The sequence below is a fragment of the Hippopotamus amphibius genome, chromosome 17 (genome assembly GCF_030028045.1).
Source record: "Hippopotamus amphibius kiboko isolate mHipAmp2 chromosome 17, mHipAmp2.hap2, whole genome shotgun sequence".
Taxonomy (NCBI): domain Eukaryota; kingdom Metazoa; phylum Chordata; class Mammalia; order Artiodactyla; family Hippopotamidae; genus Hippopotamus; species Hippopotamus amphibius.
This window is the reverse complement of record NC_080202.1, coordinates 11,510,144-11,526,800: the sequence shown is the minus strand read 5'-3', so window position 1 is coordinate 11,526,800 and position 16,657 is coordinate 11,510,144. Positions and strand designations below refer to the sequence as shown.

Here is a 16,657-nt window from a genome sequence, read left to right as displayed (position 1 = left end):
ACAGGGCCCCGGGCGGGCCTAACTGGACGGCCTGGGGAGGAGAGGTGGGGGGAGGGCGGGCCCCCACGGGGAGGCCACAACAGGGGTCCCCAGGCTGGCTTCTCCCCACTGCTTGGAACTTGCGTGGCTTCTCTGGCCTCTTCTGTCCCCTACTGCGGGCCTTGGTCCTGCTGGAGCCCCTCTGCCTGAGCGGTCGAGACATCACAGCCCCCTGGTTCTCCTCCAACGTTTTGGGCCGTTCCCCCTTGGCCCTCAGCCTCTTCCTGCCCTGGAACGTGGGGACTCTTTGGGGCAGGCCTGGGCCCCTGCCCTGCAAACGTTGCGCAATCACACGGAGACCCACCTCCTGCGGATGCTGAAGCCGCTACACCCACAGCAGCCGCATGCCCGCCACCTCCTCTGGCTCCCACCTCTTTTCTCTTTCTGCTAAATCAAACTGCATTAAGGTATACTTTACATGCAGTAAAATGTACCCATTTCAGGCTCACAGTTTGAGGAGTTTTGACAAATGCAACTCCCCTGCCCTCCCCAATCCTCACCCTCAAATGTTCCCTCCTGCCTCTTTGCTGTCCGTCCTCCCCAACTTCCAGCCCCCAGCAATCACGGATCTGCTCTGTTGCTACAGAGTTGTTTTGCCTTTTCTGGAACTTCATGGAGGTGGAATTGCTCCGTATGGGCTCTTTTTGGTTCTGGCTTCTTTTCCTCAGCACCAGGGTTTTAAGCGTCATACGTTCTGTTGCATGTATGGGTACGTTGCTTTTTTTCTCTTTTTTTAAGCTTTTTATTGGAATATAATTGCTTTACACTCTTGTGCCGGTTTTTGAGGTACACCAAAGTCAATCAGCTGTATTTATACATATATCCCCATATCCCCTCCCTCCCGCGACTCCTTCCCATCTTCCCTATCCCAGCCCTCTACGTCATCACCCATCATCCAGTTGATCTCCCTGTGTTATGCAGCAACTTCCCACTAGCTATCTATTTTACATTTGGTGGTGTATATGTGTCAATGCCGCTCTCTCGCTTCGTCCCAACTTTCCCTTCGCCCCCCTCAACCCCATGTCCTCAAGTCTGTTCTCAACATCTGCATCTTTATTCTTGCCCCGTCACTGGGTTCATCAGGGGTACGTTGCTTTTTATGGCTGAGCAGTGTCCTGCTGTGTGGACACACCACGGTTTCTTTACCCTTCCCCTGTTGACGGACATTCGGGTTGTTTGCAGCTTGGTCCTACAATGGATAAAGCTGCTGTGGACACGTAGGTTCAGGCCTTTGTGTGGACATGTCTTCATTTTCTGCTTTTGCCCTTCCGTTTCTCCCCATGCGGCCCCAATGGGCATCCCTGCTGGGAGGGGTGCAGTGTGGGGGGCGTAGGAGCACAACATCCTGGCCTCTGGAGGGGGCAGGGGGAGACCGCGGGCATCTTGGTCCCTCCCATCCCCGAGCCAGTGCGATCTGTGCCGGGGCTTTCCCCAGAATTCCCTCCTGGGCCAGCGGCCGTGAGGTAGGAAACCTCTGTTTACCTTGGCCGCCCCATTTCGGCCCATCAGGCTCCATGCTGTGAGCTGGACAAGGCCGGACTTGGGCAGGCCGGGGTGGGGGTGGAGGCAAAGCAGGTCTGGCCACGCGCCCCAGAGGCTGCCCGGAGCGCTGGAGTCTGCCTGCCTCCTATGCAAGCCCCCCTGGCCCATCTTAGCGCCACTTGCTGCCTACCTGTCAGGATGCGGGCAGGGCTGGATGGTCAGGCTTTCAGAGGGCCTGAGGTTCTTCATCTGTGAAAGGGAGCCCTACGCCCTTCCGGGCCCATCTCATGGAGCTGGTTGAGGCGCCCAAGAGGAGGCATATGAGAAGGCTTTGTGATCTCAGATGGACCTTGTACAAGAGGGAACCCTTCTGCCCATCCCCGGCTCATGCTGTGTGCCGTGTGTCAAGTCGTGTCTCCCAAATAAAACCTGGGAGCTCCTGAGGGTGGGTCCTGCCTCCTCTGGTCACGGCCAGCTTCCTGGATGCGCCATCCTCGCACGACACGGCGCCCCGTGCTCAGAAGGGCCCTGCGCTTGGCTCATTGCTCTGCCGCCACTGTTAAGAAATTCTTAACAGCTTTTTGACCAAGAGACTCCACATGTTCATTCTGCACGGAGCCCCACAGATTATGTAGTTGGTCCTGCCTCTGGCCCTGTGGGCAGGGCCTGAGTCCCCTTCCCAGGGCGGCGAGTGCCCCCTTCCGAGGAGGAAACGCGGGAGGCAGGGGAACACGGCTCTTCCCTTCCCGGAGCCCCCGCTCCCGGAGGGCAGGGCCCCCTGGACGCGTCAGGAGTTGGTGCCAAGCAGCCTCACGAGTGCCCCGCACAGCGTGAGCCTCGGGAAGCCTTGGGGAGGTGCATTCGAGCGGGGCGGGGAGGGACGCGAGATGGATGGTCCCTCGAGGAGAGGCAGGACCCGTGGAACAGCAGGGCTGGGGGCCCCTGTGTGGCGCGCAAGGGACCCCTGGTGTTCAGGCTCCTGGCCCAGCCCTGCCCCGGGCCTCCGAGTCACGGACCCCTCCCAACCCCATTTCTCTGTGAATCCTACGTGTAAAGGACTTGGATCACGTGCACCAACTGTTGAGTGCTGTGCCTGTGAGAAGGCAGTCGGGGGTGTGGCTCTGGAAGTCAGCACCTCCTCTGCCCCTTGTCTGAGGAGGGCTCTGGCTGGGCTCCTGGGAGAGGGGGCGCAGGTGGTGGGAGCCCCCAGGAAGACACCGGCGGGGCAGAGGGGGGACCGCTCTCCAGGAAACACACTGATGGCCCTCGCTGCCCCAGACACTCAGCCTTTATTTCTCTACCAGACTGCCTGCCAGCAGGTCGGCACAGGGCCCCGCCCCCTCCCCGACCTCCCCTCCCCCAGCAGGAAAGAACCGGAGGACCTCTGGGGGCTCAGGGAGAGCCCCGCCCGACTCTGATCCCCTCACTTGCGAGAGTGGAGGGCGGAAGCGTGGGCGGAGAGGCACCTGAACGTGGAGCCCGTCTGTCTGCAAGGCTTTTGATTCCAGGAACCGGGACAGGGATGCAGGTCTTGATTTACATACAATATAATCACTCTGTACACTCGCTGGTGGGGGGGCGAGGACTCAGTCATTTACTCACTGCTGCTTCTGCGTGTAGCTGATTTTTGCCAGAGGGGCAAACGCTGAGTGAAGAGAACATCTGTGTCCCTCAAATGCTCTTTTCCCGCCATCGGAAGGGATGCACAAGCACACGCGTCCCCCCAGCAAGGAGGGAAGGAGAGGATGTGCCCTTGGGTAACTAACCACTCTTAGGGACATCCTTTCGGCTTGCAGGTGTGGGGGGGCAGGGGCAGAGAGTAAGGCCGAGAGTCCAGGGGCCTCAGGATCACTGGGTTGCGACGGCAGGGCGCAGTGGTCAGGGACCCGAGGACGCCTCGGGTCTCAGGCGCCAGGGACACAGAAGGCGAATCCGTCCGCTCGGCAGAGCAGGCAACACCTAGACGGCACGTTGCGTTTGCTTGGCACAGAGAAACCTGAGTCTGGGGGTGCGCTGAGCTGAGGCAGGCAGGCTGGCCATCTCCCAGGCAAGGGGTTCTTGCTCTGTCCCCCTCCGCCACTCTTGTGTCCCCCTCTCTGAGCCTTCAACCCCCTGCACATAGAAACAGAAACAGGCTCGAGCCCTCGCGGGCTGACTTCGTGGAGGCAGAGCAGAGTGGAGGGGGCTGTCCGCCCTCGCTGTGCACGGCAGGGCCCAGATGTTCCCCCTTCACCCCGGGCCAGCCGGGCCCCAGACCAGGCACTGAGAGAGAGGTCAGAGCGGCTCCCAGGAGAACTCCATCTGTGCAGGTCGCCAAGGCAACGCCCCGCCTCCAAGCAAGGGGAGTGGGCTCCGTCTGGAGTGTGCTCGTGGATCTGGGGAGGAGGGCTCTGTGGCTCCTCCAGCTCCTGGGCAGGTCCCCTCCCAGGCTGCAGCTCCTGGGCCGGAGCTTCAGGGACATGCTTCCCAGGAAAGCCCCCAGAGACCTGAATTACAGAGCCGCCGGCAGACAGGAATGGGGACAGAGACCCTGGGATGGGCCTGGAGGCGGCCGCTCTGGCGTCTTCAGGGCCCAGGGAGCAAGCGGGCGAGCGTGCAGGCAGGGCAGGGGGTGGGGGCGAAGGCCTGGGCACCGTCACTCGGAGGCACACACCGGAAACGCCACTCTGCGCACCGCACTCACTTCTGGCCCTGCTCTTCTGGAAGAAAACCCGAGAGCATGTGAAGATGTATGTCTGGGGGCACACATCCAGGCTGGTTCCTTCCGGCCCCTTCCGCCCTCCTCTTCTCCCGGGATAGCCCTGCTCTCCCACAGCATCTCTCGGTTGACCCTCAGCTCCGCGACACCCCCCTGGAGGTCCCTGGAGCACATTCCACCCCACATATTCCATCAACCCCCCACCCCCACCCCCCACCCCAGAGCTTCCAATGCACATTCTCCTCTTGGTTTCCAGCTTGGGGAGCCACTACCCACCATCATGAGGTCCAGAAACCGCGGCCGTCCTTGACTCCTCGCCCATCCCACATACTGGGCCCGCTATCTCACCACCTACGTCTCTCTTCCTCCGCTGCCCCCACCAGGCCTCAAGGCCTCTCACCAATACCCTAGGGTCTCTGGCATCACGTGACAGACCCAGCCCGTCACTCTCTTCGATGGCTCCCCAACTGCCATCAGAATAAAGTCCAAGCCTGCCTCATATCCTGAAGCCTCCCAGATCCATCCCCACTCAGTCTCTCCAGGCCTCCCCTCCCCTCAGCCTGGTCCCCAGGCCTCCGCCTGACAGCTGCTCAGCCGCACCTGGGCAGAGCCAGGAGATGGGGCAAGAGGACACCCCCAACCCCCGGGGCTGGCCCAGCATCCACAGTTCTCCCCAGGACGCATCTCTCGTAAATCATGGGGACGCCACGAGCATCAGGCCTCAGCAAAACTTCCCTAAAAGGCCACCGGGCTGCCTTGGGAACATAACAGGTCCCCTGTCTCACCCCCGCCCTGTCTGCCTTTAGGAGGCCCGAGGGACCGCGGCTGCATGGGGCAGAGCCGTCCGGGCTGCCAGCGGGCACACTCCACCCCACCTCTCAGATGTGGCCACAGATGCCCGGCCTGCGTCCATCCTGCAGGCCCCATGGCCACCCCTGAAACCAGAGCACCACCCTTACCAGCCAAGCCTCACCAGGACCATAGTCTACATCTCAGGTTAATGGCGGAAGTGGAGGCATTTTCCAGGATCAGCTCACCCTGGGCTGGGCTTCAGTGTCTCCCCCCCGAGAGCAGCTCAATGAGGCCCACCAGCCTCCCTGCCTTTCGTCTCGTCCCCATCTGCCCTCCATGGTCACCCCAGTCCCTCCCATGCCTCCACCTTTCTGTGGCTCCCACTTCCCTGAGGATAACGTCCAGGGTCCTCACCTTGGTATCCGAGGCCCCTGCCACACTCTGGCCTCAGCCCTCTGCCCTGCACGCTGAGCCCCACTAGAGAGACCAAGCCATGCAAGCCCAGCCCCTGCTCCACCAAGTTCAACTCTCCCCTTTCAAACCTCTGCCCAAACCCCACTTCTTCTAGAAACCACCCTCAACCCCAGCCCAATAGGGACTGCTAGGGGCCTGATCCCCTCCCCCACCCAGGCTGAATCCTCCCTCACCCAGCAGCCAGCGCTGGAACAGTGCCCAAGACATAGGCTTTTCCCACTGGCTGAGAAACGTTCTCACTTTTAAGTTTTCTCAAGAAAATGTGCGGAACCTCCTGGCTAGGGAAAGCGCTTGAAGCCATGAAGCTGAAGCTGCTGGAGCTGCCCGCATCCCCAGGAGGCCTGACTGCAGGTGAGTTAGTGTGGTCCAGGTGGGCCAGCGGCCTCCCTGGTGGACCAGCCCTGTGCTCCGGCCAGAGCTGGGGCTCCCGCAGATGGAGTTTCAGGTGACAGAGCCGTTTCCCCCTTCCCCTCCCAGGAGCGTCCAGAGGGTCGGCCAGAAAGAACCACGCAGGGGGCAGAACGCCTCGTCCAGCTCCCCCCCTCCCCCCGACCCGTGGGCTCCAGGGGGCCTTGCTTTGGCTGAGCACCCACCTCCGCGATCGGCTCAGCCCCCCTCCCCCCCGCCACGTGTCCGGTCACCCTCTGGACAGACCTGTGGTGGGGGGCCAGCTTCTCCAGAGAGAGGAGGCCAGCTTGTTTTGGCCTTTTTAATAAGATAAAATATTTGCAGTGCCCGCGAGGGCTGGCCAGCATGGGAGATGGGGGCTGACTGAGTGCCCTGGCCCTCGCGGAATGACAGGCACGTGATCTATTTATAGCCGCCCCTCCCCCAGGCCCCCTCCCCTGGGCCCCGGACACATTCCTGCCAGAGGTGGCCCTCCAGGACCCAGCCGCGCCAGTGCAGGCCTCAGCCATCCCTGGGCCCAACCTGGGCCCTCGATAGCAGCCTGGCCACAGGTCTACGGCCTTGGCTCAAACTCCCAGAAACAGGGAGTTTCTCAGCCCTGCTCCCTCCCTCTCTGGACGGCTCGGACAGTGAGCACACTGCCGCCTCCCTTGCCCTTGGGAGGTTCAGGATCGCCCACTCTCTGAGCCCCCGGCCGAGGCGGGCAGATGGACACCACGGCCAGCCTGCTCCTCCGCACGCTGCCCCCCCACCACGACCCCTGCCGTTCTGTCTCCTGCTCCCGGGTGAAGGCAGACCCAGAGCTGTGAACTCAGGAACGGAGGACCCTGCTTCGACCCACCCACAAGGGGACACCAAAGAGGCCAACCCGGGGTGGTCTGGGGTCCAGGAGGCAGTCCTGAGAGTGCCTGCACGAAGACGGGCCCGGTTCAGAGAGGTCAGAGGCCAAGACCCAGAGGAGGGCCCAGCAGGGTGGGTGGCAGGTGAGGAGAGCAACGCGGCGTGGCCCTGAGCCGTGCTCCCGCGGGCTGCCCAGCGAGCCCAGCGCCCCAGGCCCTGCAGCGCGAGACCCTGCAGACACCCACTGCAGCCTGGACACAGAGGCGGGCAGGGGGCCGGAGTGGAGGGGCGCCGGCTGAGGAGGGCCCGGGGCCTCCCACTCACCGTCCACGTGCTTCCGGGACAGGTACTTGAGGGCCTCATCCAGCAGGATGACAGGCAGAGATATCTGGAGCACCACCACCCACTGGCGCCCACTCAGTGGGGTCACTTGGAAGATGAGCTGGGGGGGGGCAGAGTTTTGGTTAAAGGAAGGCGTGCCCAGAGCCCCCCAGATCCACTCCTCACGAGCATGTCTAAGATGCCTCTCCATGTCCCACCTCCAGATCTGTGTCCCCCCGCTTCCTCTGCCTGAGGTGCTCTCCCCTGCCCTCCCTCACAGGACCAGATCCAGCTGTCCTGTGGGGCACGGGGAGGGATTCTGCATCGGGAAAGGGCATCATCTTTCCTCCTGCCCCAGCCTTGGGAAGGTTCCTCACTGCTTCTGTTCCCCAAGTCTGGGGGGGCCCCAACGTGGGGGACCCATCTGGAGGACAGTGGCTGGCCAGGGTCCCAACACAGGCTGCAGTCACCCAGCACCATCAGACCTCCCCCCATCCCAGCCCCCAGGCAGTTTCCATCACAAAGAGGCCCAGAAAGGCCCAGCAGCAGAGGAGCATTAGGACGTGTCACCCCAGGAGCCTGAGAAGGGGAGCCGGGCTGGGTGGCGACTCACGGGCAGGGGTGGCACAAGCAGGATGAGGAAGTGCAGGGCCATGGACATGGCCACGGCCGCCAGCAGCCAAGGGTTCAGCCAGGGCGGCATCCGCAGCAGTGACTGGTTCTCCGAGAGGCTGCCAAGGGCACAGGGTGCTCACCTCAGGCCAGGATGTGGGCAGGCCCCGCCCTGGTCACCCACCCGCCCCCCACGTGAGATGCAGGGGGTGGTCTGAGCCCCAGCATCGCCCTTTAAGGATGGGAGCGCTTCTGGGAGGGCAGTGCAGCCGGGAGGGCGGTGTCGCTGCTGCTCACTCAGCCCCCAGGGGCCTGTCTTGGGGCTTGGACCCCCTTTCTCTGTCTCTCAGACCCAATCCTGGCCCCTCTATTTCCTCAGACCTCAATCACGTCTCCACTTGTCCGCTGGATCCCAATTCTGGCCCTCACTGGCTCTCAGAACCCTCTTCTGGGCCCTTCTGACCCCCTAATCCTGGACCCCCTAAACCCCAGACTGCAATTCTGGACACCTCTGACCCCAATTCTGGGCCCCCACTGACCCTCAGCCCCCATCCCTCAACCCCTGCCCCAGGCCACTCTGCCCAGCCCACCTGTTCAGGGCGTTGCACATCTCAATGGTCACCAGCACGGACAAGGCCATGGTCGTGGGGAAGCGTGACTCAAAGACCTCGCAGTCAGTGCCGGCAAAGAGCAGGTTGTCCTCGGAGCACTTCAGGAAGTTCCTCTGAGGGTCCCAAGGGGGGGTTGGGTGGGGGCAGTGAGAACAGCGATCAGGAGCGGGACCAGAGCGTGGGACGAGGGAAGCCTCACTCCGCCCTCACCCTGGCTCACAACTGAGCACTCAACACGGCCAGCGCTGCTGAGGGGAGGGTCCCGGGAGGGGTGCGCGCTCATCCGGGATGGGGACAGAGGGGTTGCCCTGTGCCCAGGAGACGGGCACATGTTCTGGGGAGGGGCTGTGGTGGGACAGAGGGGGAGCGGCTGGCATCAGGCTGGGGGATGGAGGGCAGGGGGCCCTGGAATCAGGGGGTGGAGGCCTGAGTATCGAGGTGCAAGAGTGGGGCCGGTAATTAACTGAGACCACTGAATAAGATAAGTAAATGCATATGAAAACCGATCAGCAAAATAATACTTGAATGGAATTCACCTTTGGTGGGTAGAAGATGAAGGCTACTGGGGCCCTGGTCACAATTATTAAGTTCACACCTCCCTCCATTTCTGCCGCTGAAATCGAGTTCTGCCAGACCTGCCCTTTGCTTATGACAAGGCCACACGCATGGCCAGGTGCAGGCTTGCTGCACGGCTTCTTCATAATTAACAGGGAGCTCTCAGGGCTCGACAAGGGAAGTGGCCCTCGCCCCTGCGGCCCCAGGGGAGCTTTCTTCCTGCTCGTAAACCTTGCTCACAGAATCTGCTGTAATAAGATGCTGAACTGAGGACACTGGGGAGAACTTCCGTCTTGTTCTCTTCCGCACCACGGGGATAAGTATGAATGCTCATAACTGTTAGACGGCTCTGTTCTCCAACAATACACATCTGGCCTCTGGAGTCTCTGAACACAGTGATCCTTTAAGCTAAAAGTTTAGAAATAGGGGGCAGGTGTTGTGAAAATAACCCTCAAAGAGAAGTCTGTAAAATGACTGGCTGTCTGACCTCCCATCCAGGAAATCCCACATGGCATAAATGTGGGTAAGGTGACTTTGTTAGCCAGGAGGGGCTGCTGCCTCGATCCCTTTCCATGCAGGATGCAAAATCATAAAAGACTATGGTTTGGCTAGATTTCTTATTTTAACAAAGAGATGGAGAGTCTTATTTAAATCAACAGTGGGAATTTCTCCAAAAACCCAGCTCTAGTATTTGGAACAAGAGCACATTTTTATTTGTCACTGATCATAGGGCAGGGAAAACTTCGAACCCACCCACTGACCAGGAGGACCAAATGCTCTTGCAGGCTGTGTCATCACTGGCAGGCCCTCCCTGCAGACCTTAATGGGAAGGACCTTCTGCAGGCATGTACACACAAATGCGGTGCATACACCTCCCGCATGCACGCTTGCACCCCGATGCCTGTGCACAGGGAAGAAAATGCAAACAGGATCACGTGGAGGTGTTTCAATGGAAAAACAGGCTGCCCAGCTCAGGCCTTCTGGGTTTCAGCCGTGAGCACCTGCCACACACGCACTGTGCCCGGGTCGTGGGTCTCAGTATGGCCTCCTACATTGTTTATTGGAAGGTGCTCAGGGCTGGAACTTCTGCCTCACAGATTCATAGTGAGCACACCCCTCGGGGGAGGTGGGGGGCCTGTTTCTTTGGGGGAAGCCACTGTTCTGCCTACTCCTTTCTTTTGCCTCCCTGGCTGTTTCCTGTTGACCTTCACCTGCAAGCCCCTCTCTGGGTTTCATTAACTTAACACTCACATAGCTCTTACTATGTGCCAGGTGTTGGTCTAAGCACTTTAGAAGTATTGAATCATCTTGATAGCCCTATGAGGCAGGGTCTATTGCCCATTTTACATGGATGAAGAAACCAACAGAGAGGTTAAGTAGCCTGTCCAGAATCACACAGCTCGTGTGTGATGGAACCAGACTGGGAATGTGGGCAGCCAGGAGCCAGGATCCACTTTGCTGCCTTTACTCAGCATTCCTCCAGGAATCACGGGGGCTCTGGGTACGTCTCCAGAAATTCCAACACCTGGCGCTGAAAGTTCTACCCTAGGTCTGACTCCTGACCACCTCTGAGTCGTGCCTCTTCTCTGCCTTTGCTCTGCTGAAGCACTTCTCACTGTGAAATGTGGCTGCCCACGTCCATGGCTCTCTCCCTGAGCAGGCTGGACACTCTTTGCAGAGCCTTTGCCAGCTTGGTCACTGCCATCGCCCTAGCAGTTTGTGCCCGGCACACAGTCAGTGCCTCACAGCCGTTTCCTGACCAAGTGGATAAATGAGAAATGGAATGGCCTGAGGACAACTGGGAAGGGGCCTCCAAGGGGGCTGGGGGCTGAGTGGTAGTGGACACGGGATGTGTGTCCAGCGTGACCCCAGGGATCTGGCCTGGGTGACCAGGCAGGCAGTGGAACTGAGATGGGGCTGGAAGAGGGGACTGTTCGGGGGAAAGTGGCAGATTTTTGACTTTGGACTTGGTGAGTACACTGGGCTGTGGGACATCCCAGAGAAGGTATCCAGCTGGCTCTACGGGACTGGGCTCAGGAGAAAGGTCAAGGTGGGGGGAGGTCCTGCAGATTTGGGATCCACAGCATAAAGGAAGGTAACAAAGACGGGGCAGGAAGAAGGCAGCAGCGGGACGGTCAGCACACCCCCACTCCCCACCTGCTGCCCCCACAGGAGCTACAGGAGCAGGTGCCCGAGGCTGGCCTGAGCCCTCTGCTGAGGGCTGCGGGCCTTTAGCACAAGACTGGGCCCATGCTCTGCACCGCTGCCAGGAGGGAGAGCCCCATGTGCTCGAGGGCCGGTGGGTGGAGGAAAGCACCCCCGGGGTGGCTCTCCCTAGCTACGAACCCCTGAAAGAGCCCGCATGCTGCCCTCGGAGCGGGGAGCACTGTGCTCCCCTGACACTCCCAAGAGTGGGGCAGGAAGTTGGGGTCCCTCTCTTGAGCTCTTCTCCCTACAGGGAAGCAGCAAAGGCAGGCACGCTCGGAGGAAGGAAATTCTGCATCCCCACTGCAATCCCCTTTAAATGAGAAACCCTCCGCTGGCTTTGCGGGAATTGCCGCTAAGGTTCTTTCAAGCAAAGGAGATGTGTTGGCTGCTCAGATAGAGGGACAGACGGACAGACAGCAGCTGAGGGGGGTCTCCTTGCTTGCTTCCAGAGCTGTGCTGCGCTAAGCCAGGCCCGTGGTGCGCACCTGCCAGCCAGGTGACTGCAAGAGGTCAGTGGCTCCCTTCCCTGAGAAACACGTTGGTTATAAAAGCAGGGAGCCTGGCAGATTCCTTCCCTCCACGGTTGACTGCTCCAGTGTGACCCTCGGCCTGAAGTTCCACCATTTGGGGGCTCCTGTCTCTGAGCCTTCAATGTTTGGGGAGTTTCCCAATAAAGGTAAGACACTTCAGTTAAGCCCCTTGGTCCCTCTGTAACTAAATGACTGGGGGAGGGAGTAGCCCCTTCTCCGGCCCGAGGGCTGTGCTGGTGTCTCTGGGCTTCCTGTGGCTTCTGAGCTTGCCTCCTTAGGTGGTGGATGTCTCTATGGGGGGGTGGGGGCGGGGAAGGACAGCCACGGGCCACCCGTGGGCTTGTGGACTCCTTTCCCCTGGAACTCCAGCAACAACTTGCACTGTGACCTCTACCTCCCAGATGACTCCCACAGGCTCCCCGGCCATCCCTTGCTCACCAGCTGGTAGAAGGTGACCTGAGGTCCCTCGGCATCATACAGGAACCACCAGGTGGCGGCAGCCACTGTGGCCAGGCCGACATACACTGCGGGGAGGGCAGGAGGAAACTGGCTATAGTGGATACCTGTGGTTTTCTGGCATCCATTTCCCCTTCCTAATAATTCGCTGAATCTCTGCCAGGGAACCACTCTCTCCCTTTCTGAGCCATGTACTTTGCAGCCAGTGGTGGCCCTGACTGGCAATCAGCATCAGCCCCACCCCTGGCCACAGTGACTGGCTAGGAGATAAGCAGGTGTGACCCACTGTGGGCCAAGAACAGGCCTGAGGCTTTTATCCTACTACTGTGGGAGTAATAGGACAAAAGGCTCTTTCTTCTGCTTTATTTGAGGTTGTAATGGGGCAAGTAAGAGCACTGGAGCTGCAGCAGCCATCCTGCCACTCCAAGGGGCTCCGGCCTGAGAATGGAGCTGAGGCAGAGCCAAAATATGCCAATGATACTGTCTGAGGGCTGGATCCAGCCATGCCTGAGGCATACTCCAGTCTTTTCAGGTACATGAGCCCACACAGTTTCTTTTAGTATAAGCCAGGCTGAGTTATGCTGGTCTGCAGTTTGCAAGCATAACTGATATAAGGGTTTTAGGAAGCTCCAGGAAGAACCCCAGTGAAGGCTGGGGCCCCACTTACCTCCAATAGCCAGATATCGGAAGAAGAGCCAGCCACTGATGAGGGCCTCCCGAGGGTTTCGGGGCCGCTTCTCCATAATGTCCAGGTCTGGTGGGTTGAAGCCCAGGGCCGTGGCAGGTAGGCCATCCGTCACCAGGTTCACCCAGAGCAGCTGCACAGGGATCAGGGCTTCGGGCAGGCCCAGAATTGCCGTGAGGAAGATGCTACAACCAGAGTCATGGGCTCTAGCCCCCAGCAAATGGAGGGTCCGGCTCCTATTCACATCCCAGGCCCGGGAGCTCCCTCACTGTCTCCGCAGCAGCCCCGCCCCGATCTGCTAGTTCTGATGAGTGTGTGCACGAGCGACAGGTGGTGCACATGGCTCTACCTCACACTGGGCCACCCCAGTCCCAGCTCTGGGGTCTGGACAGACCTGCCCTTTAGGTCTCTCCTGTTGAGAAAAGAAGTCCCCTTTAGGGCACGCGCTCACACACACACGTGGACAGTGCATGCCTGAGCATATATACATTTGTTCAGAGATGTGTGCAAAAACCTACACGGGTTACACAATCCCACAAATACAAGCAAACACCTACACGCTTGTCCCGACGTGCAGAGATGCAGAATTCTTACATAGCCACGCAAATGCGCTCACCATTCTCCACAGGCATCACTCACATGTGAACCGAAGTGTGTACACAATCACACACTAGCACAAATCCTCTGTGCTTGCACTTATGCAAAAAGATGAACAAGGACTCATGTGCACGTGTGTATCCCCACCTCTCACTCAGGCACACACACTATGTGCGCGCGCACACACACACACACACACACACACACACACACACACACGAACACACTACTGCCCAAAGGCGAGGCAAGTTCTCCCGTCTTGCAGGACTCTGAAAGTCGGAAGGAAGTCACGGCTGGAGGGATGACGGGACTCTTCTGGCACCGCCTCAGGGGCTGCAGTGCATCAGGGTCTCTGGAGAATGATGAGGTGTCCCCATCCCTGTCCGCCCTCAGGTGAGATTCTGGAAGGCCCCAGCCTTCCAGAGCATGGCACGGGTCCCTCCATTCCTGCAGCCCCATCCCAGGAAAAGGCATTTCCCCTGTCTTAGGGATGCAGAACTGGTCCAGAGGGCCAGGAGGAGGGAACGCGGGGCCTCACCAGACAACCTCGCCGACATTAGAGGAGATGAGGTAGCGGATGAATTGTTTCATGTTGCTGTAGATGGCTCGGCCTTCCTCCACCGCAGCCACGATGGAGGCAAAGTTGTCATCTGATAGTACCATCTCCGCCGCTGACTTGGCCACGGCTGTGCCGGAGCCCATGGCGATGCCAATCTCCGCTTTCTTCAGGGCTGGGGCATCGTTCACCCCGTCTCCAGTCTGAGGACCAGGTTAGGTGGGTTCATGCCTGAGAAACCTTCCTCCCACCTCCCTGACTCCCCTCAACTCAGCCTATCATCAAGTTTAGGGGATGCGCCCGAGGAGGCAGAGAGCTGGAGAGAACACATGGTGAGGTCATGAGCCTAGAAACTGATCTGGGGATGCAGCGAAGGGGGAAGGCAAGGAGTGCAGACAAAGACAAAACTGAGGAGAAGATCAAGTCTAAGGTCAGAGAAGATGGTGACGTGGAGACGGGGATGAGGGTAAGTCAACGCTGAGGGCGAGGATGAAACTCAGGTGGGATGTGATGTAGAAGATGAAATTGAGGTTAAGGACAAAGTTAAGGTCAGGTCAGGAATGAGGTGAAGGCCATGGCCTGGGTCAAGTGTTGGTTAGGTGTTGTAGTCAAGGTGAAGGTTAGAGCCAAGATGAAGGGCAGGGTCAAGAATCGACTCATGTTCAAGATAAAAAAAAGTCAGATTAAGGTAGAGGTCAAGTCAAGACTATGGTCCATATCAGGAATGATGTCATGGTATAAGTTGGAATTGAGGTCAAAGTCAAGATTGAAGGCCAGATCAAAGTTGAGGTCAACATAAAGTACTGGATTGAGGGGAGGTCAAGATCAATGTCAGGGATCAGGTCAGAGTCCAGGTCAAGACTGGAATCCGTATCAGGGTTGAGCTCAGAGTAAAGAATCAGTTGAATACGGTCAAGGTCGAGGTCAGGGACCAAGTCAGTATGAAGGTCAAAAATAAGGTCAAGAACAAGTTTACAGTTGCATTCAAGTCAAGGTTGGTGCCCAGCTCATTATCCAGGTCAAGGCTGAGCCACAGGTCAGGATTAAGTTCAAGATAAAGGACTAGGTTAGGCTGGAGGTCAAGATTATAAACTGAGACCAAATCAGGGTTGAGGTTGAGGTTAAGAATCAGATCAGCGGGGGCTTCCTAGGTGGCGCAGTGGTTAAGAATCTGCCTGCCAATGCAGAGGTCACGGGTTCGATCTCAGCTCTAGGAAGATCCCACATGCCGCGGAGCAACTAAGCCCGTGTGCCCAAAAAAAAAAAAAAAAGAATCAGATCAGCGGGACTTCTCTGGTGGCGCAGCAGTTAAGAATCTGTCTGCCAATGCAGGGGACACAGGTTCAATCCCTTGTCCGGGAAGATCCCACATGCCTTGGAGCAGCTAAACCCGTGTGCCACAAATACTGAGCCTGCACTCTAGAGCCTGCGTGCTGCAACTACTGAAGCCCATGTGCCTAGAGCCGGTGCTCTGCAACAAGAGAAGCCACTGCACTGAGAAGCCCATGCACCACAATGATGAGTACCCTCTGCTCACCACAACTAGAGAAAGCCCACACATAGCAACGAAGACCCAACATACCCCGAAAGAAAGAGAGAGAGAGAGAGAAAGAGAGAAAGAGAGAAAGAGAGAAAGAGAGAAAGAGAGAAAGAGAGAAAGAAAGAAAGAAAGAAAGAAAGAAAGAAAGAAAGAAAGAAAGAAAGAAAGAAAGAAAGGAAGAAAGGAAGGAAGGGAAAGAAAGAAAGAATTGGATCAGTGTTGACGAAGAGGTCAACAATCAAGAATGAGACGGCAAGGGGGGGTCCATGGTGGCACAGTGGTTAAGAATCAATCTGCCAATGCAGGGGACATGGGTTTGAGCCCTGGGCCAGGAAGATCCCACATGCCATGGAGCAACCAAGCCCGTGTGCCACAGCTACTAAGCCTGCACTCTAGAGCCCATAAGCCACAACTACTGAGCCTGCATGCTGCAACTACTGAAGCCAGCACACCTAGATCTCAGGCTCCGCAACAAGAGAAGCCACTGCAATGACAAGCCTGTGCTCTGCAATGAAGAGGAGCCCCCACTCACCACAACTAGAGAAAGCCTGCGCAGCAGCAAAGAAGACCCAACGCAGTCCCCCACCCCCCGAAAAAAAAAAAAAGCATGAGACAGAATAAAAACTGGGTCCAAACCAAATGTCCATCCAGAGGTGAAGGGATAAAGAGATTGTGGTATAGTCACACAGTGGGATGCCACACTGAACTGATACCCTCAACAACATGGATAAACATCAAAGGAAAGAAGCCAGACACAAAAGAGCACATGCTGCGTGACCCCCCTCGTGTGAAGATCCAGGACAGGCGCAAGCCTAATCTGCGATGCAAAAAAATCAGAACAGTGGTTGCCTGTTGTGGCAGGGGGTCTGATGTTCCCCATCAGGGAAGGAGCATAAGGGAACTTCACGGGTCGATGGTAATATCTCCTATCGTGTGTGGGGGCAAAGTGTACTGATGCCTGCAACTTACTCTGCAATACATTTAAGAAAAGGTGGATTAAGGATGGGCAGATGGAGAGGTAGGTGATAAAGCAAATACAACCGTGTTGTTTGTAGAATCTAGATGGTGCATATTTATAGGCATTCACTATAAAAAATCATTTCAATCTCTCTTTGTGTTTGAAATTTTTTGTAACAAAATGTTGGGAAAAATAAGAATGAAGCAGAGGCTGGGGTGCCTGTGTCGCTCTTTCCAAGCCCTGTGGCAAGTGCTTCCCCCGACCCTGGCCACCTCCCCCAGGCTCCCGTCTCCCA

At 58.0% G+C, this 16,657-nt stretch overlaps 1 protein-coding gene across 4 annotated transcripts in view; it reads right to left on the bottom strand.

Annotated features, from left to right (window-relative positions):
• Positions 1 to 561: 561 nt before the first annotated feature.
• ATP2A3 (ATPase sarcoplasmic/endoplasmic reticulum Ca2+ transporting 3) overlaps positions 562 to 16,657 on the bottom strand; it is a 36,247-nt gene continuing 20,151 nt past the window's right edge. For 2 of the 4 annotated variants that reach the window (XM_057716401.1, XM_057716404.1), the window contains 7 exons: positions 13,847 to 14,067; positions 12,694 to 12,896; positions 12,009 to 12,094; positions 8,257 to 8,390; positions 7,668 to 7,785; positions 7,058 to 7,175; positions 562 to 1,228 (listed from right to left, as the gene is read on the bottom strand). In XM_057716401.1, coding sequence (XP_057572384.1) covers positions 1,182 to 1,228; positions 7,058 to 7,175; positions 7,668 to 7,785; positions 8,257 to 8,390; positions 12,009 to 12,094; positions 12,694 to 12,896; positions 13,847 to 14,067 — 927 coding nt within the window. In that variant the 3' untranslated portion in view covers positions 562 to 1,181. Of the gene's footprint in view, positions 1,229 to 2,505; positions 4,221 to 7,057; positions 7,176 to 7,667; positions 7,786 to 8,256; positions 8,391 to 12,008; positions 12,095 to 12,693; positions 12,897 to 13,846; positions 14,068 to 16,657 lie in introns of those variants that run through there. The other 2 variants (XM_057716402.1, XM_057716403.1) reach the window with 2 other exon arrangements.